The following is a 20,725-nucleotide window of genomic DNA, read 5'->3' on the forward strand; positions in this document are numbered from 1 at the left end:
CCATGCCTCGAGGTTAATCCTGAACCAACCAAGGCGACAGGCAGCTACCCCCCTACTGAGGAAACTGTATTGGCTTCCAGTTACCCAGCGCTGTGCCTTTAAAACCGGATGTATAATATTCAAATGCCTTTATTGTAAAAGCCCCACATTTATTAACCAACTAATCTCCAGATACACTCCATCTCGAAACCTACGCTCATTCCACCTGAGCCTCCTGCAGACGCCTTCTTTCAAACTTAAGCGCGCCGAAGGCCGTAGGTTCACCACACTTGCCTCCTGCTTGTGTAACTCCTTCCCTCTGGAGATCCGGAACTGTCAAGACCTTCTGTCCTTCCGGAAAGCCCTGAAGACCTGGCTCTTCAGACAAGCATTTCAATAACTCAACTTTCCTCAGCTATGTTCATGTTACTGGTGATCGCAGCGCCAAGAAACCAATCGGTGATAGTGCGCTTAAGAAATATTTTGATAACATAACATAACATAACAAGGCTACCTGTTCCCATAGGCCAGAATGGGCAGTTTGATTATAGCATCTTGTATTCCTAACTGACTCAGGAAACTAGGTAGAAATTAGAGTTTAGTATGCCTGACCGTAGACTGATAAAATACATCTTTCAGTGAAGTTATGTTATGTTATGTTATGTTATGTTATGTTATTTATTCTTTTGTATAGCGCTCGGCTACTCAAAAAGAGTGTCCCGGCGCTTTATTGGAAAAGGAAAACTGCGACAGAATAACATAACACCGATAAAAGAAAGAACAGAGTGCCAAACAAAGACTCACAAACAAAACAGGCTACTGAGTAAACAACCAAGTTTTAAGGCCTTTTCTAAAAGCCAACAGGCTAGTAGCTCCCCGCAGAGCAAGCGGCAAGGAGTTCCACAACTGTGGTGCCAGCAATCCAAAAGAGCGGCCTCCGAGGCGCGCTCTCTTTACACGCGGAACAACTGCCAAGTACAGGGATTCCGACCTCAGAGACCTGGTCGGTTGATAAAAGACCAGTCTCTTTTGAAGGTACTTTGCTCCCCCCTCGTGGAGAGCTTTATAGGCCAGAGTCAGAGCCTTAAAGGCGATCCGTTTCCGGATGGGAAGCCAGTGCAAGGTTTTCAACAGGCCCGAAGCACTGGAGCGTCTATTTAGACCATAGATTGCCCTTGCAGCGGCGTTCTGCACCACTTGAAGCCGCTGCAGCAAGTACTCTGGGAGGCCCAGGTAGAGAATGTTGGAATAATCCAACCTGGACCCAATCAGAGCCTGCACTGTCAGTTTCCTGTGCTCCTCGGACAGCAGGGGAAGAAACCTCCGCAGCATCCTAAGGATGCCGAAGCAGGTGCCCGACACCCCCAGGATCTGGGATTTCAAAGTTAGCCTATTATCCATCTTGACCCCCAGATTCTTGGCAACCTGGGAAGAGCAAGACGGGGGGAACATATTCATCGGCCACCAGGCCTGCCAGTCTGGCTCTGTGTCACACCCAAAGAAAAGTACCTCGGACTTATCGGAATTGCACTTGAGGCTGTTCAGATGGAACCATTGAAAAACAGCCCCAAGGCAATCCCGGATACTCTCCCCATCAAAGTCACCTCCTCTCTTACATGAGAAGAGGAGCTGGGTGTCGTCAGCGTAGGATACGATCTGGGCGCCATGCGACTCCACCAACGCCGCCAACGGGGTCATAATGATGTTAAACAGGGTCGGGCTCAAGATAGAGCCCTGTGGGACCCCGACTCCCAGAGGCGGCATCACGGCGGACTCAGGCGGAGCCCAGATCGTTTGCCGGCGGCCGGCTAGAAAGGAGGAAAACCAGTCGTACACCGTCCCCCGTAGACCTATCTCAAAGAGTCTTGCGAGAAGACCATCATGGGGAACGGTGTCGAACGCCGCCGACAAGTCTAACATCACCAGCATGGCTTTGCCCCCAGAGTACAGAACCCCTTTAATGGTTTCTGCGACCTCAAGGAGCACAGTCTCTGTGCTTAGATGGGGACGAAAACCCGATTGGGTGGCATGCAGGATCTCGTTGGTTTCAAGAAAATTGGAAAGCACACCCTGAACGTGTTTTTCCACAATCTTCGTGAGAGCCGGCGAGAGATGGGCCTATAATTAACCGGGCCCTTCGGATCTAGGCCTGGTTTCTTGAGCAAAGGAATCACCATCGCCTGTTTCCAGGCTTGTGGGACCACTCCCTGACTCAGCGAGAGATTTAATAGCGGGTTAGCCAGTGGATTGATCACCTCCGCAACTTTCGCTAGAAATTTAGCAGGGCATGGGTCGAGGGGTGAACCCGATTTTAAATTGCCCATTAGAGCTAAGGAGTCAGGAGCAGAGATCGGTGGAAACACGCTCAGCGTCACACCTGGCCAGGTCTGCGGCGATATGGTGGTCTCAGGTTCAGTCTGGACCATGGGCCCTGGTGGAGGGAATGAATCCTGAATGCGTTGGATCTTGCTCGTAAAGAAATCAGCAAGGTCCGTAGCCCAGGTACCTGATGGCTTTTCGTCCGAGGTGGTAGACCATGGGGACGTGAATTCTCTCACAATGGAGAAAATCTCCTTGCAGGAGTTAGAAGCAGCTTCTAGTCTCCTGGCTAGATATGCTTTTTTTTCCAGGCGAATGTCCCGGTGATAGGCCTTAACCACCGTCTTGTAGGTCAGCTTGGCAACAGTATCATATTGTGCCCGCCAGGCTCTTTCGGCTACCTTGCACTGCTGCCGCGTAGCCGACAGTGCAGCGGTGAACCAAGGCGCAGAGACCCGTTTCGGTGTCAGGCGAGATGTCAATTCCGGGGCGAGATCATTTAGCCTGTCAAAAAGCCAGTCCTGCAGGGTCTGCAGATCCCTGTCCAGATCGCCAGAGAGGGGGCAAGGGTGGGCCACTGCTGCCTGGGCCAGCATCTCTGGGGTTACTCGATGATATGCCCTATGGACACGACCCTGTTGCTGTGCCAGGATAGGCACCGGTTTAGCTATGCCTTTGATCACAAATTTGGCAAGAAAGTGGTCTGACCATAGGACAGGAGTAATCTCTATCTCCTCAAGAGGGGAGGACGAGAATACCTGGTCAAGAGTGTGCCCCTTCTCGTGCGTAGGCTCCTGTAAATAAGGGATCAGTCCCAGCGGGGTCAAAGCCTCGGAAAGTTTGATGGCAGCAGGGTCGGACGGATCATCCATCCGAAAGTTGAAGTCCCCTGCCACGATACAATGTTCAGCTTTCAGGGCCAGCCCCAACAGCACAGAATCCAGATCTTCAAAGAAAGTGCCGGGTGCGCCAGGTGGCCTATACACGAGTAGTCCCTTAAAGGATTGATGTGGCGACAGAGTAATAGAAAAGGCTAGGGTCTCCGAGCCTCGGATGTCCATTGCTGGCAGGATCGCACACGGGGTACCTTTCTTGACCACCAATGCCACTCCACCGCCCCTTCCCTTAGCTCTTGGTTTTAACATTCTGTGTTTGAAAATCCCACTTTTAGAAAGTAGGTATTTTCTTGCTTAACCATCCAAGCCTGCCTCTGCTAGGTTGTGTATTCCATGTCTGGTTTGTGAGTGACAGGGGCTGGGGGGCTCCAGGAGACTGGGTGAGTCAGCACAAGGCTGAATAGACCTATCTGCATGTAGAGTGGTGCGAGGAGTAGCACCTAGGCCTGAATAGGGCAGTGCCTGCCTTCCACAATGCTGGCTCCACCTCCTGTGGTGTGTCTGATGACCCGGGCCCACACTGACAAGGGAAAAAAGGAGTGCGGTAAACTAAGTACTCCAGGACTGCACAGAACTGGTTTGGACTAGGTACAGATACTCTCTGCCATCAGAGACAAAGTATTTTGGAGTATAAAAGGGGGGCCCAGATGTCAGAATTTTAGATCACTTCTGGGAATCAAGTTGACCCTTTGCCAAGGAGAAGAACCAAGGAAACTGAAGGAGGAGACTGCCCCTGTGCTGTGCTGTTGGGGTTGGCCTGCAGTGGTTACTTTATTTGCCAAGGAAAGGAGAAAAGGAACTTTGTGTGTACTTTTGCAATCTTGTAGAAGAATCTCCAAGGGCTTGAACTGTGCTTGCCTCCTGCCTGAAGTCTCAGGGATACAAGTTCCTCTGAATTCCCTTGCTGTGGAATTCTGCCTTCATAGAGGTGCCTACTGTTGTTTGGGCCCTCTGAGAAGACTGTGAGTCGCTGGGAGCTGAAAGCGCGATGCAACGAGGAGAAGCCTGTAGCCGCCGCAGCAGTTGCCGTCACATCGCCAAAGAAGCATGTCGCCGCTGCAGCTGTTCGCCCTCGCATCATCAACAAAGCATGCCGCATCACCGGAACAGCGTGTTGTTGCTGCAGAGGTCATCGTCGCATCACTGGAAAAGCGTGCCGCAGGGCCTGTCGTGGCTCAGAAGTTACCGAGTTTGCCGCACAGCCGTCGGGCATGCACGCATCACATCCAATGTTGTCGTATTGCATTGAGACGCCATTTTCTCACATCGCACCGGATCATCGCATCGCATCAACGCACCATCTTGTTGCATCGCACCGAATCACAGTAAGAAACCGACGCATCACCTCCTCTCCGGTAAGGAACCGACGCATCACCTCCCCCGAAGCAAGGAACTGTTGCATCACGTTCCCTGCGACCCTTTTGTTTGTAGTGCGTGACGCATCCAAGGTACTTTGAGAGTAAAGTGTTGCATTTACCATCTACATTGAACTGAGCTATTTCTACCCTTTTAAAGTCTATTTTTGATTACAGTTTTGGTTTTTTTTTGTTGTTTGGTCTTGTGTAAAGTATAGTAAATATTACTTATTTTTCAAAACTGCCAAAAGTCAACTGCTTCACTGGGACTTTGCCTGAGCAGGTTAAATCATGTAGGTGTAATGCAGAAACAAAAAAGTGAGGAAGTGCATATGTATTTGAATGTGTAGAAATGTACCCTTATAAGGCACGAGAGTAACTTGTAATTCGGTTACAGGATCTTGTGATTTTAGCAAATCAAATATTTTATTTACTAAGACTCATTTTTCTAAACAGTATTTTTTCTAAACTTAGTTCTGTACATTTCGAGTACGCAATGGTTATGTATGTGCATATAATGGCTTAGGCTGCAAAAATGTAATTTGTTGTGTTTTTCATTTAGGGCTGTCATTTGTACCTGCTTCAGTTTGTCCCTTTCATTCCTTCTCTGCCAGGTATGAACCTGTGCTCTGAGGGCCTGAAGCTAGCAGGACATTTCAAGAAAGGAAAGTTCTTTCAGTGACCTTTAATGTGAAAACGACACAATCATTCCTGTATTATAAATATTACTCTCTTTTTCCAGGTCTTTAGCCAATAACCACATTAGGGCGCTGCCAAGAGACGTCTTCAGTGATTTAGAATCTCTGATTGAACTGTAAGTAATGGGATACTTTTTATGCTTATGGCCTTAATGTCTGCATTAATCTTGTCGATAAACGATTTTGTACTCTTCAGGAAAACCTCCGTGAAAAACTCATGTAAGGCATTTTGTCAGTTTTTTATTAATAACAGGAGCAAAAAATTAAGAATCTTGAAACGATTTAGGTAATCTGTCCTTTGCTTCTGTGATTTGTGTTGCATTACTGGAAGCCACCTACGCAGAGATAAGAAAGCTGCGGGTTCGTATTTACAGTCCAGGCTCATTAAATAAACATGGAAACAGGAAGCCTCCTAACAGGCAGGCAAGGGCCCGGGGACTTTCGTATATGGTGCTCGGGCAAATTATTGTGAGCTCTACATTTCTGCTACAGTTTGAACACATGTTTTTGCAAAAGCACTCAAAGGTTTACTGTTCATTATATCTGAATCTGATGTTTTCAAAGCAATCACTTTCAGTGTAAACCTTTGCACAAATGCAAGACTTGGTGCATTTGTTGCCCTTGTTCTCAGTTGCTCTGAAATAAAAGACTCATTACACTTGCTCTTCACACATTTTTCTTAAATCCTCGCGAGAGGGAAAGCATTGAATCATTGGTAGCCAGCTTTAGAAATGGTACACGTGCCTAGTAGGAAGTGGTTCTTTTGGTCTACATCCAGAGTGACACATAGCCATTCATAACAGCTTATTGCATAAGCACCTGCCACTCACCTTGCTCCTTAAGACCCATGACCACATGTCCGAAGGAAATAAAGTTGTGTTCCAGTCATTTTGGTATCTATGCCAACTCTACACACGCCATATTGGGGATCCACGTATCATGGTGAATAACGGGTTAATTTCTGCGTTCGAGCCCCAGCCCAAAGAAGCTTGATCCCTTTTGGCTTTGTATTGTATGTATTTCCCACTACAGGGTCAACCCAACCTATGGGCAGGTGACAAGTGCCCAAATGTATTTCATCCCTTCCCTACTTTCTGGAGTTCCTTGGAGGAACAGGACCATGCAGCATCATTGCTGCAAGAGCCAGAGATGGAATAACACCGTAGGGGTGACCCGCTTTCCTTCGCCCTCCATGCAGCGCTGTAGACGATGTGAATCATGACTAAACTTCTCTTCCCCTTACAGCATTCTGCTAGAGACCCAATGAGAGGCCCTTCTGTGGTTCCTCCCACTTTGATGGCATGTTCCCTAAACAAACGCTCGCACAAAGGCAGCAAGAGGGGTATAGGATGAGAAAAGCACAAAAGAGCTTTTGCAACGCAAATAGGTTTTACTTTAATGTGCTGCTGTCTGTAAAGGGAAGCGTGCATACTGTTTGTAATCCCTGCATGCACAAAAGCTGTTTAGCACTTTTTTTTTTTAACTTTGTCATTTTCCAAATAATAATAAGCGAAACACTGGATGAATCACATTTGCAATTTGAGTTATACAGTGAAACATTTCCATTACAGCATGAAGGTAATAAGGCACACACAGCATATCTGTTTAGAACATCTTGGCCAAGAGGAGCAATAGATTATACAATAATAAAGTGACGCTTCTACCCAAAGGGGAAGACAGGTGTAAAGGAGTAGAGACTGAAGCTGTTTAGCACTTTCATGCTAGCTTTATTGGCTTTGCCAGTGCACGGGGAAAAAAGTTACAAAAATAATTGTTTCAGTAAAGAATGCCTGTAGGAGATACAACATGGAAAGCGTGAAACAGTGTGATGACTGAGTGAACTGTACAGATGTGAAACATTCCAGTAGAAGCACTTCCTGGGAGGCGGCATGATGCACCAAGCAGCCAGTTATGCCGATGACAGAGGGGGTCTTTGGCTTCGCCTAGAGGAGCATTTCACTAGCAATATGTTTAAAACATTGGTAGCGATAACCATACCGAATGGCTGTGCTGTCCGGCCAGACTTAGAAGACATAAATGGAGACAAAGTGAAGAATCAATTGAATGAAAGGAATGAAATTGTGTATGTATGGAGGTCAAAAGGGTTGGTGGAGTAATAAGAAATGCCAGGTGGAGAGGGAAATACAACAGGCCTGAAGAGTGGAATGATAAATTAAAGGAAGCAAATTGGGATCTGAGATAGCAAGGAGGAGGCATAGTACAACAAACTCAAAGAAAGAAAACAGGGGAAAAGGAATTGTGAAAGACTGCATTCAACACACACACATTATATACGCATATGTAATGTATATATGTGTTTGTGTGCTTATATATAGTGAGTAAGAGAAGAGTGAAGGATATGTCTCATGTCAAGATGTCACCAATGTTCTTTTGTGTTCCTTTCCACCATTGCTTATCTGCATCTGCTTTATTTTGATATTTCAGAGATCTAAGGGGCAATAAATTTGAATGTGACTGTAAAGTCAAATGGCTGTTTTTATGGTTGAAGATGACAAATGCCACCGTATCTGACATCCTTTGCATTGGTCCCGGTCAATATCAAGGGCAAACGTTAAATGAAGTCGCAAGTTTCGATAATGAGTGCACTACTACAGGTAATATATTGCACGGGTATAAAATGAATTGTAGGTGGCTTAGAATATCACACCTGCCTTAAATTAAATGTAGCATTGCCCGCGTCAGGACATTACGATAAATCGTTTTCTATTTATAGTTTGTATGATATTTCCATTCAAACTGATACAGTTTCCACCATGTTTCTTTTTCCTGTGCACAGCAAACACGATTAAGCAAAATATATTTAGTTCCATTTCACTGCTATGTAAAATACATGCGTGCTTCAGCTGATGCTTTTGATTTTATTTAACTATTACACAATGCAGTTCTGGTGCAAATATTATTTGGTCATGCACCAGCGTGAAGTAACAGAGCTTGAATGCTTCAATAATGTATTGCACATACACTTATGTGGTAAGTAGTGAACATATAATGTTCATGGTGATTCAGGACCAGGTCAAATGGCCTGAAAGCTGGAGGTGATAGAATAATGCAGTAGCAACGTAGGCAAATGACACATAGAAGTACACAGTCATATGCAGACATGCAAAAAAGTTTATAGACATGCACGTATAGAGGAGTACCTACCAAACCCTGCGGATCCTAGACCTTCATTTTACGGTTGTATTTCAACAATATCAAAGTCAATAATATCGACCCACATATTCATCAAATCCAAAACAATGAACACCAGCAGAGCATCAATGTAAGTGTAGTTAGAGAAGTTTAAATTTCATATTGTTAACTCCACGCCTACTTACAATAACAATATGTTGATAGTTTATACTGGTGCAGGTCATTATCAAAAATTCAATATTTTGGTAGAGCACGTTACTGTACTTAACTGGATAGGTATGCAACTTCCTAACCCTCATCTTAAACAAAAAACTGTCCTGAGCACAACACCATGTGTATCACAAAGAAGTCCAATCAATCTTCTTTATCCACAATGATTTTATTCTTGATGTTTGATAAAAATCTTCTCCCAATCACATATAGCCTTCTCCAGATCACATATAGCCAACACGTGTTTCTTCAGTTCTGATGCCTCGCTTCTCTGATTTCATCAGGGCTATAAATAATTAACAACATATGTCTGAGTCATGCTAAGAGTATTTACACAAGATCACCTCCACCACAACACCGGTGTACTCAAAGGTGATCAAAAAGTTGATCCTAAGTGCTCAATGCACTTTTTTTTTTAAGTTCAAAGTAAAGTTTATTGAAAGTTTTAAACAGTCATATATACAATTTAATGAAAGAGAAACATGAGATTATATAAAAAATAAAATACATAATAATGAGAATCGAAAGTAGATAAGAGAAAACAATTCGTAGAATATGAATACAGAAAATACCAGCTAGGGAATACAAATTAATGCAATATTTTTAAATACAATAATAAACAACAAGGCAGTAATGTAAGTAATATGTAAAAGAGAAAGAAAAAAAAAGATAATTCAATAAGAGGAACTCAAGGAGGTTTAGCAACTTCTTGTTGAAAAGGAGATTTAGGCATAGAACGAATAGCACATGAATCAAAAAATGAAGTAACCGGATACCATAACTGTTTTCGCTTTGGGGCTAAAGCAAGTGGGTAAAGATATGTTGTATCTAATCTATGATTATAGCAGACAGCGTACCACCAAGCCTGATAAGAGAGTTTAGTGAAGTCCTTCCAAGCCTTGGTAATTTGTTGAAAGGCTACTGCAAGTAGTAGGTCAATTATTTTAATATTGAGATTGCAAGGATTCCAGATAGGTGATAAACTTCCTATGAAAATATGGGAAATATGAAACAAATGTGTAGTGGAATTTTTTTTATTAATTTGAGACCATACCTGAACCCAAAACAAGCGAACCAGTGTACAATTGAAGAGCATGTGTAACAAATCTGCTTGAGGAGCCGAGCAGGACCAACAAGCGTGTGACAGGGCAGGGTATCTTTTATTAAGTGTTAGTGGGGAAAGTAAAAGTCTATTATTTATGAAAAATAAAGTATGGATAGTGTTTGCAGCCCTAGATGATTTCCGTAACTTCACCCATAATCTGTCCCAGAGGTCTACAGGCCATGAAAGGCCCATGTCAACTTCCCATGCCTCCTCCACCTTTGTCTTGGTGCATGGTGATGTTGGGGCGTGTTAGAAAGAATAGATTTTGGACGCCTTGGTGCCTCTAGTAAGTAAAGTGCGTAATTGAGATATGTTGGGAGACTCCTGAAGTGGTGTAGAGGATGACTGGATATGCAAATCATATGCGGACTGAAGTGCTTGAGTTAATCTGAGATAGTTGGTATGGAAGGAAGAAGGAAGATGGAAGGATTCTGCAATTACTGAGAATGGGAGTATAGACGATTGATGACATAATTGATGCACCAATATAAGACCACGACTTCTCCAAGATTTCCAGAAGAAAGGTTTATTATTTATTAAAATCGATGAGTTGTGCCATATAGGTTGCTCGTGAAAGGAAGAGAGTAAAGGAGGCGGTAGAATTTTTAAGGTGTATTTGAGAATCGGAGTAGAAATAGACTGTGGTGAACGGGAAAAAGAGAGGTATTCTAGGAAAGAAAAGGGAGAGATATATTCCAATTCCAATGTTGTCCAAAGGGGGGAGAAAGCAGGAGAAGTATCGAGCCATCTAGAAGCTTGGTTTAATAAAAAAGATTTATGATACAAAGAAAAATTTGGGAAGTTTACCCCACCTTCAGCCTTTGGTCTTGTTAACTTGGATAAAAACATGCGGGCCTTTTTACGACCCCATAAAAATGAAGACAGAATGGAATTGATTTTCTTGAAATGAAATAAAGGAATAGAGAATGGAATATTAGAAATCATAAATAAGATCAAGGGGGAAAGCATCATCTTGATCGTGTCCAATCTACCCCACCAAGAAAGATATAAAGGATGCCATTTGGTGGTAAGATCTGTCAGTTTTTTAAGGCAATCATCCATACATCGTGAAACCGTACCTGATAGAGTGGGAGTGAAGTGAAGACCCAAATACTTGATGCAATTAGGATTCTACGTAAAACCAGAGGAGATAAAATCCAATTTATAAGTAAATTTGGTGAAAGGTAAAATTTCACATGTATCTCTGTTTAATTTGTAACCTGAAACAGAGGCAAATAAGTCGACTTCAGCTAAAAAAGCAGGTAGCGAAGTAGTGGGTTCAGACAAAAACAATAAAACGTCATCTGCGTAAGCAGCCATTTTAATTGTGGATTGATGAAACGTAAAACCCTTTATGGCAGCATTTTGACGTATTCGCAAAAGAATGGGTTCTAGGGCAAGATTAAATAGGAAAGGAGAAAGAGGACAACCTTGGCGTACTCCTCTGGCTAGAAGGAAATAAGAAGAAATACCCCCATTCGCTGCAATAGCAGCACTGGGGTGTGAATATAAAAGAGAAATGAGGGTCGAAATTCGTGGACCGAATCCTAACCATTTCAACGTTTGGAAAAGATACGACCACTCAACTCTATCGAAAGCCTTTTCCGCATCTAAGGCAATAGCAGCAATAGAGTGAGAGGAGTGTGAAGTCTTGGAGAGAATGTCAAAGAACAATCTGGTATTATCTGAAAGTAATCTACCTTTAACAAAACCAGACTGTTCCCTCCCTAATAAATCCGGTAGAAAGGACTCTAAACGAAGCGCCAAGGATTTAGAAAAAATTTTGTAATCGATATTTACTAGAGAAATGGGCCGATAATTTTTACAATACTGCGGATCTTTACCTGGTTTGGGGAGAATACAAATAAGGGCGTCTGAAATAGAACCAGAAGAAGAACCAGAATCAAGAAAAGAAGAAATAAGAGAAGTTAGTTTTGGAATAAGTAAAGCTGAGAAATGAAGAAAAAATTCAACAGTGAATCCATCCGGACCCGGAGCCTTATCTTTTTTGAGAGCTTTCAAAGCACCAAGAAGTTCTTTTTGAGTTATGTGTGATTCAAATGAAGAGAGGTCCGGAGGGGTAGTGAAAGGAGAATCAATAACAGAGAGGAAATGAGAAATATCCTGTGACAAGTAGGTTGTTTCTGAGGAATACAGTAATTTATAAAACTGAAGGAATTCCGTTAAGATGTCCTCATCTGTGTGTTTTAAAACAGAATCTCGATCATAAATACTGTCTATGTTAGTCTTATTCTTTTTGATTTTTCAAATAATTAGCCAATAGTTTGCCAGCTTTGTTTTGGCCTCCATAGAATTTAGCACTAGAACGTAATACGTAATTAGAAGCGTTATTTGTGGTGTCCTTGTTAAACTGCAACTTAATAGCTATAAGCTCATTTAGGCATGCAGAAGATTTAGACGTAAAGTATGCATGCTCTAGATTTGTGATCTTGGAAAAGAGTTCATTAGTGATTCGTTCAGCCTTCTTGCGTTTTCGAGAGACATAGCCAATGATGAAATCCCTAGCAGATGCCTTAAAGGCGTCCCACACAACAGGAAAGGATACCTCAGAAGATTCATTACGTAAGAAGAAATCGTGAAAAAAGGCAGTAAAGAGTGAAACAAAATCAGAATCAAGAAGAAGGGAATTGTTAAACCGCCATTTTTTGTTTAGAGCCGGCTTCTGCAAAATGTCAAGATGAATAGAGACTGGTGCATGATCCGATATCAAAATAGAACCAATATCAGAAGCGTAGAGAGATTGAGAAAGGTGATGTGAGCTAAAGAAATGATCTAGTCGAGATTGTGTTTGATGAGGTGGAGAGAAAAAAGAATATTCTCTTAGAGTGGGTTTACATAACCTCCAGGCGTCAATGAGTTTAAATTGATGTATGAGTGCCGTAAAAGATTTGTGTGATTTGTGAGGATTATAGGTGGTAATGGAATTCCTGTCTAGAAAAGGATCAAAAACTTCATTGCAATCCCCCGTTAAAATAAAATTGTCTTCATAATGTTGGGTAATGTGAGGAGATAGGGAGGACCAAAAAGAAGCATCACCTGTGGTTGGGGCATATATATTAAGGAGGGTAACTGGGGTATTATCTACAACAAACTTAAACAAAACCCATCTACCAGATTGATCCGCTGAGTTAGCAACAAATTTGACAGAAAGGGATTTATGAAATAAAACAAGAACACCATTACGCTTTCTGTCACCTGGGGATTAAAAGACCTCCCCAACCCAATTTCGTTTAAGTTTGAGAGATTCCTCAGGTGAAAGATGTGATTCTTGTAAACAAGCAATGACAGCCTTAAGTTTGGCTAAGTGTGTCAAAACTCTCTGTATTTTAATGGGAGAGTGCAAACCTCGAACGTTCCATGAAACAATCTTTAAAGGCATTCAAAAAAGCAAAGAAAATACATAATAAGCTGGTAAAGACTATTCAATAATATGATGAAAAGCAGAATGATAATTAAACAAACAAGAACCATTCTTAAGAATAAATGACAAAAAACTATGAAAACGTGTAAAAAGGAACAATTCATAACATAACAATTTTGTATGAAAAAAGAATTAAAAAAGTGTGACAATATAGTAATGCAGGAGAAAAGAACTAAATGCATAGATATTCAGAGAAAACAGGGGAACAAATGATGAATGAGCTAGAAGTATGAGAAATGAAAGAGAAGAACGGCATTCAATAATAATAAATCTTAAGAATGACTGGTAAAAAAGTGATAAAGTGTGAAAAGAAGAACAGTAAAAAATACAACATTTTTGTACATATATAAAAGGAAAAATATGTAAAAAAGAGCTTTCAATATGGCAATCTAAAAGAAAAGAACTGTATTTGCAAAGAATCAAAGAGAACGAGAGAACAAATTAGGAAGGAGCTGGAAATAGGAGGGAAAAAAGAAAAAAATAGAAGGAATGAGAGAGGTTGAATGAAGGGTAGAATCCAGGGGACGAAAAGAAGAGAGTAGGAAGAGAAGAAAGAAAGAAAGAAGAAAAATAAGAGGAGAAAAAATGACTCACAAAACATCCAGGACATGTACGGGTGGGAAGGGTGGAGGCCACATAGGAGAATGACGGGTACGCAACTCGTAAGGGGAGGCAGGAAGAGGAGACGAATCAGCAGACTCCGGGAATGAAACGCAGACAAGGGAAACACACAGGGCAATGATCTATGAAAGGGAGACAAAAAATATGAAAGGCATTAACAACTAAGTAATGAGGAGGAGTAATACTAAACAGAACATTTCTAAGAATTAACCATCATGGTGAGAAAAATGTGTGAAGAGCATCAAAAGTTAACCACGATAAACATCAAGTAAATTGAGATACAGAAGCAACATCCATCTCAGTAGAACTGTGAGAGTATAGAAAACTTTTCAATTTAAGCGGTTCTTCGTAGGTAGTGGTTTTGTTATTCAGAGTCACCATAAAAAGACATGGATGAAACAAACCATAACGTGCTCCAAGTGAGCGCAGTTGAGGTCTTAAGGATAAGAATTCCTTGCGTCTGTCGGCTGTTGCTTTAGCATAGTCCTGGGAGAAAAATAACGGATTACCTGACCAAGTAATTCGTTTCATAGCTCTTGCAGCTGAAATAATCTTGAGTAAGTCAGTGTATTCAAGGAAGTATATGATAACTCCCCGTGGTTTCCTGACAGCTGATGTGGAAATTACATTGGAAGGAGGTCCTAAGCGATGTGCTCTCTGTATGTTGATGTTGGTACTATCAGGCAATGAAAGGACTTTTGGTAGGAAATACTTGAAGAAACCCAAGGGATCTGACCTCTTTGTCCCCTCCGGAAGACCATAAATACGCAGGTTGTTCCTTCTATTGCGGTTTTCCAATTTTTCGAGTTGTTTTTGCATAGTTGAAACCTGCGCACACAATGGATCAACCTTAGAGACAGATGAGGACAATGAAGTAAAATCACGCTCCAACTGGGTGACCCTACCATCAACAGCCAACAATTTATCAGTAATCGTTTGAAGCGTGGCTCTAGATTCGTCAATGAAGGGACGAAGTGCGCTTATTTCTTCCAAGAGGAGGTCCATGGTAGCCGAGTTAGGCTGCTTTGGGGGGGAGGGGGGATCCCTTTTTAGCCTTTTCATTGAGCCCTTATTAACAGAGGAAATGGACAAATTTGAGGAAGGTGACGTATGCTTGGATGATGGCTCCTGCGAATCCTCCATTTCAAGGCACTGAAATCTGAAACTCGTCTGAATGAGGAACTTTCGTGAAGAAATTGAAGGCTTTTGCAAGTCCTTTGATGACCTACTCATGAGGATAAAAATTGAACCAAATATGGAGAATACACTATACACTACAACATAAATGCGCATACAGTTAAGATAAAAGAAAGAGAAGTACAAAAATATAATGGTAAGGCAAGGAGAGAGAATGTAAATAATTCAAGCTGAAAGATAATATAGAATGTCACCATGCACAAGTTACTTATATGTCAAATACCTGCTAAATGCAATATAGGAGAAATAGCGAGCATGTAGGAGAAACATCAAACATTACAATGTAAAGAAAAAGGGTAATAGGAAAAAAAAAGCACAAAACATATAGGGCTCACTATATTAAATGTCAAATGAAGAGTAGAAGAATATCAAAGCGAATTGCCTGAGTAAATGTGAGAACGAGGGCTTCAGACGTTCAAATGAAGATAAGCATTGACTACAAAATTCAGGTATAGCTGTCTTTCAAGGCTGAGTCAAGAATATTAAGCTGAAGTTTAAATATATCCGGAAATCGCACTCTGTCTATGAAGTTGGAAGGTCATTAATGATGCGGCAACAGTTATTCAACAGTTATTCAAAGAGGCCGGCTGTGAGAACGATGAGAGAAGGAACAACCTCATCTGTGGAATGGCATACAGCAGAGGAGAATAAACTTGAGGCAGCAAATGACTGGAGGGACCATTCCGATAAAATGCAGCAGTAAAAACTGGGTTAGAACTGGCTTTAAATCATTGCCACAAGAAACCATCAGAGTTACCGCTAGGAACAAACGCTCCGTCAGCGGGGCTCTCAGAATGGCGGCCGCGGCTCCTCAGAGGCATAGAAAACATTCGAGGCAACAAGAGGAATGCTGCTATTAAATAGATATCCACAAAACATAGTCAATGTGATATATTTGGAGAGAGCGGCATGATAAACCCCCAGTTAGGAGAAACAAATGACCGGAACATCGCTAGGAGCGAAGCTCTGTCAGCGAGGACCGGAAAATGGGCGCAAGCTCACCAGGCTTCGGAAATGCTTGAAGTTGAAAATGAAGCTGTCTGACCTCCTAAGCTGTATTAAGCCTGACACCAGAAAGGCTGTCAGGACTCTCAGGTGCACAACATAAAACTGAGCGAAGCTCTTAATTCGTTTGACTTTTTTTGTTTATATTTAAACCATTAGATTTTCATTTTGCAAACATTTTTTACATACAATTACTTTTTCGAAAAAATTCACAGCGTGCATTATTACAAATCATTACAAATCATAGTCAGAACATAAAGACTACATAAAACTTGAATAAAGGTGCTTATTATGAACACATAAGAACCCAATGCATTTCGGGACCCTTGGTGGCCCCTTCGTCAGGGGTCTGTTGAAAAAACAAATACAAACAAAAAATTAGTATAAAGCAAACTATTGCTTTAATGTTTATAAGTAACTCAGCCATTTTTAACTGTTGAATGGTTTTCCTGTCTCTATATTTGAGATCTAGGTCTTTTTAGGTTATATCATTACTAAACTTTTCACTGAAAGAAAAACAGTCTGTGTTGTGGCTAAACTCCACATGATCATTTTAAACTCATTATTCGTTAGACTAGTTGCTGTGACTACATACCGTGTTCAGCGGGTTACTTGGAACTAAAGGAGATGTTCCTATGTATAAGGAAAGATGACATTTAAAGAAATTTTTTAGTATCTAAACTTAGCATGTTTAACTGAATTGGAAACGAAAAAGAATGAACCAATTTTAAAATGATTACCTGCGAGCCGTTGCGTAGTGCGTTGGTCTCGCTTTACATGCCAGTTGAAATGAATAAGTGCTAAAAAAAGAAAAAATGAAATTGCAGTCTCGTTCCTTAGAGCCCCAAAGGTATTTTTTACCCAGCGTTTTTAAAAATGCAAGTTACCTGCTCTATCTGTAAGGTTTCAGAAATTCTGCTCCTTGTTCGGTAATCTTCTCTAACCTATAAAAGGTTGAGAATATTGTTTTAACATTATGGACTTCAAGTCAGATTGGGCGTCCTAACGCTAAGGGAAGGAGAGGTTTGCAGTTTACCTGCGGTCCTAGGCTGTGGCGCTTCGGTTCCGCACAGTCGGTCTTGGTTGTAATTAAACTGTGGAAAAACCACAGAATTAGTTAGTCTGGTTCCCGTTTAGAAATCACTTTCCTATTCGGCGTTTTTACATCCCCGTGTAGCGGGGCTTACCTTAGTTGTGTGCTGCACTAGCCTTCACTCGTTCAACTCTGGCGTGTTCGCAATCGCCATTAAGATTTGGTCCCTTTTCTAATTCTTAGGTGTCTAAAGGTTTCACTAACACTGAAAACGGACTGGAGTTTTCTTGCTTTGCTCAATTGAAAGCGTTTTGGGGCAGCCATATTGAAGTGTTATTAAAAACGGTCCATTTGCATCTACGCTATTTCGAATTTTAGAATAATACGAAGCTATTTTTGACTATGAGTAGTTTAGTTGGAACATTAAGCTGCATAAGTGCTAAATTCTCGTGACCCATGAAAAAACACAAAATGAATAAAAAATAGCAATGCTAATATCCGGCGTTTAAACCAAAAACACTATTTTAAAACATGTCTCAATAAATTGTCATTTGCAGTCCTATTATACAATACCTGCCTATTTACAATCTTCATTTTAGTAGATTATAGTATGCAAACTAGTATGAATTTATGTCAGATCAAATTTATGTTGTTTCAAGTTAATCTGAATGGTCATGAATGAAATGTGTGCTTACAAATCACGGGGATTACTGTATTATATTGTCACTGAGGCGTGTATCGGAATTCACTAGGGAGACAGGGTCGCCCATCAGTTCATGTTTTTTACAGAAAACATGCCATCTCAATTTTATCGTTGAGCCCAAATGGGACCAAAGTCTGCAATTTGCGGATCCAGAAGGCTTCTCGCTGGAGAAGAATCTTTGCCTTATCGAATCCCAATCTCTGTGGAACTTGTTCTATTATTTGGAATCTTAGTTGCGCTATCGTGTGCCTTGCTTCCGTCCAGTGTTGCGCCAAAGGTGATGTGATGTTTTTTGAACGTATTCTGCTCTTGTGTTCCGTTAATCTCACTTTGAGTTTTCTGTCAGTTTTACCTATGTAGAGAAGTCCACATGGACATTTGATAGCGTATATGACATGTTCTGAATTACATGTTGTGTCATGTTTTAGTTGAATTTTCTCTCCTGTTCTAGGGTGTAGTAAAATAGTACCCAAAATGATGTTATTGCAATTTTTGCAATTGTGACATTTCATTGTTCCTTTGAATGACGTTCGCTCTTCAGTGGTTGCAACCAACTTGCTCGGTTTATTCAGCATCTCTTTTAGATTTTGTGCCCTTTTATAGGCAAACAATGGTTGCTCTTGAAACAATGAACCAAAATCCTTTTCTATTTGTAGTATCTCCCATCTCTTTTTAATTATTTTCTTGATTTGCCAGGATGATGTGGAGTATTTCGATACAAATGCCATTCTTGTATTCGCGTTCTTTTGCTTCTTTGTTAATAGTTCGCTTCTGGGGATGGTCTTTATCTTCTCTACATGTGCCTCCAAGAGTTTCCTTGGATAACCTCTGTCCAAATACCTTTGTTTTTGCTCATTAATACTTTTGTCGCATGTTTCTGGATCAGATGTGATCCTCTTGATTCGCATGAATTGCGACACTGGCAGGTTGTTGATCAAATTAGCTGGATGAAAACTCCCATAAAGTAGGGCGTTGTTCTTGTCTGTTGGTTTTTTGTATACCCTTGTGTGTATGGAACTTTCTTGTATTTCCACTAGAACATCTAGGAAAGGCAATGCTTCAGTACTTGTACTGTGCGTGAACTGGATGCGAGCATCAATGCTATTGAGTTTTTGAATGTTCTCCATTAATTTCTTTTCTGAATCTTTCCAAAGTATAAAGATATCATCTATATATCTTTTATAGTGTACCAGCCCTTGCTGCCATTCAGGTTTGGTCAAAATGTGATTGTCCTCAAATTTAGCCATGAAAATGTTGGCATAAATACAAGCTCCGGGAAAACCCATTGCTGTTCCATTTAGCTGTAAATAAAAATCATTTTGCCATGTGAAATAGCTATTTTCTAGACAGAATTCCAATAGCTTGAGAATCATGCACTTCACTTCATGGAATGGGCACTTCTAAAAGGAGAAAAATCAGAAGAAGTGAAGTGCATGATTCTCAAGCTATTGGAATTCTGTCTAGAAAATAGCTATTTCACATGGCAAAATGATTTTTATTTACAGCTAAATGGAACAGCAATGGGTTTTCCCGGAGCTTGTATTTATGCCAACATTTTCATGGCTAAATTTGAGGACAATCACATTTTGACCAAACCTGAATGGCAGCAAGGGCTGGTACACTATAAAAGATATATAGATGATATCTTTATACTTTGGAAAGATTCAGAAAAGAAATTAATGGAGAACATTCAAAAACTCAATAGCATTGATGCTCGCATCCAGTTCACGCACAGTACAAGTACTGAAGCATTGCCTTTCCTAGATGTTCTAGTGGAAATACAAGAAAGTTCCATACACACAAGGGTATACAAAAAACCAACAGACAAGAACAACGCCCTACTTTATGGGAGTTTTCATCCAGCTAATTTGATCAACAACCTGCCAGTGTCGCAATTCATGCGAATCAAGAGGATCACATCTGATCCAGAAACATGCGACAAAAGTATTAATGAGCAAAAACAAAGGTATTTGGACAGAGGTTATCCAAGGAAACTCTTGGAGGCACATGTAGAGAAGATAAAGACCATCCCCAGAAGCGAACTATTAACAAAGAAGCAAAAGAACGCGAATACAAGAATGGCATTTGTATCGAAATACTCCACATCATCCTGGCAAATCAAGAAAATAATTAAAAAGAGATGGGAGATACTACAAATAGAAAAGGATTTTGGTTCATTGTTTCAAGAGCAACCATTGTTTGCCTATAAAAGGGCACAAAATCTAAAAGAGATGCTGAATAAACCGAGCAAGTTGGTTGCAACCACTGAAGAGCGAACGTCATTCAAAGGAACAATGAAATGTCACAATTGCAAAAATTGCAATAACATCATTTTGGGTACTATTTTACTACACCCTAGAACAGGAGAGAAAATTCAACTAAAACATGACACAACATGTAATTCAGAACATGTCATATACGCTATCAAATGTCCATGTGGACTTCTCTACATAGGTAAAACTGACAGAAAACTCAAAGTGAGATTAACGGAACACAAGAGCAGAATACGTTCAAAAAACATCACATCACCTTTGGCGCAACACTGGACGGAAGCAAGGCACACGATAGCGCAACTAAGATTCCAAATAATAGAACAAGTTCCACAGAGATTGGGATTCGATAATGCAAAGATTCTTCTCCAGCGAGAAGCCTTCTGGATCCGCAAATTGCAGACTTTGGTCCCATTTGGGCTCAACGATAAAATTGAGATGGCATGTTTTCTGTAAAAAACATGAACTGATGGGCGACCCTGTCTCCCTAGTGAATTCCGATACACGCCTCAGTGACAATATAATACAGTAATCCCCGTGATTTGTAAGCACACATTTCATTCATGACCATTCAGATTAACTTGAAACAACATAAATTTGATCTGACATAAATTCATACTAGTTTGCATACTATAATCTACTAAAATGAAGATTGTAAATAGGCAGGTATTGTATAATAGGACTGCAAATGACAATTTATTGAGACATGTTTTAAAATAGTGTTTTTGGTTTAAACGCC

At 41.0% G+C, this 20,725-nt stretch overlaps 1 protein-coding gene across 1 annotated transcript in view; it reads left to right on the forward strand.

The window, feature by feature from the left end:
- The window catches only part of LGI2 (leucine rich repeat LGI family member 2), a 403,046-nt gene that overhangs the window by 362,317 nt on the left and 20,004 nt on the right, over nt 1-20,725 (forward strand). The window contains exons 5-6 of the mRNA XM_086964016.1: nt 5,292-5,363; nt 7,693-7,862. Coding sequence (XP_086820142.1) covers nt 5,292-5,363; nt 7,693-7,862 — 242 coding nt within the window. The remainder of the gene's footprint in view (nt 1-5,291; nt 5,364-7,692; nt 7,863-20,725) is intronic.

This window comes from Lissotriton vulgaris, chromosome 3_2 (genome assembly GCF_964263255.1).
Source record: "Lissotriton vulgaris chromosome 3_2, aLisVul1.2, whole genome shotgun sequence".
NCBI lineage: Eukaryota > Metazoa > Chordata > Amphibia > Caudata > Salamandridae > Lissotriton > Lissotriton vulgaris.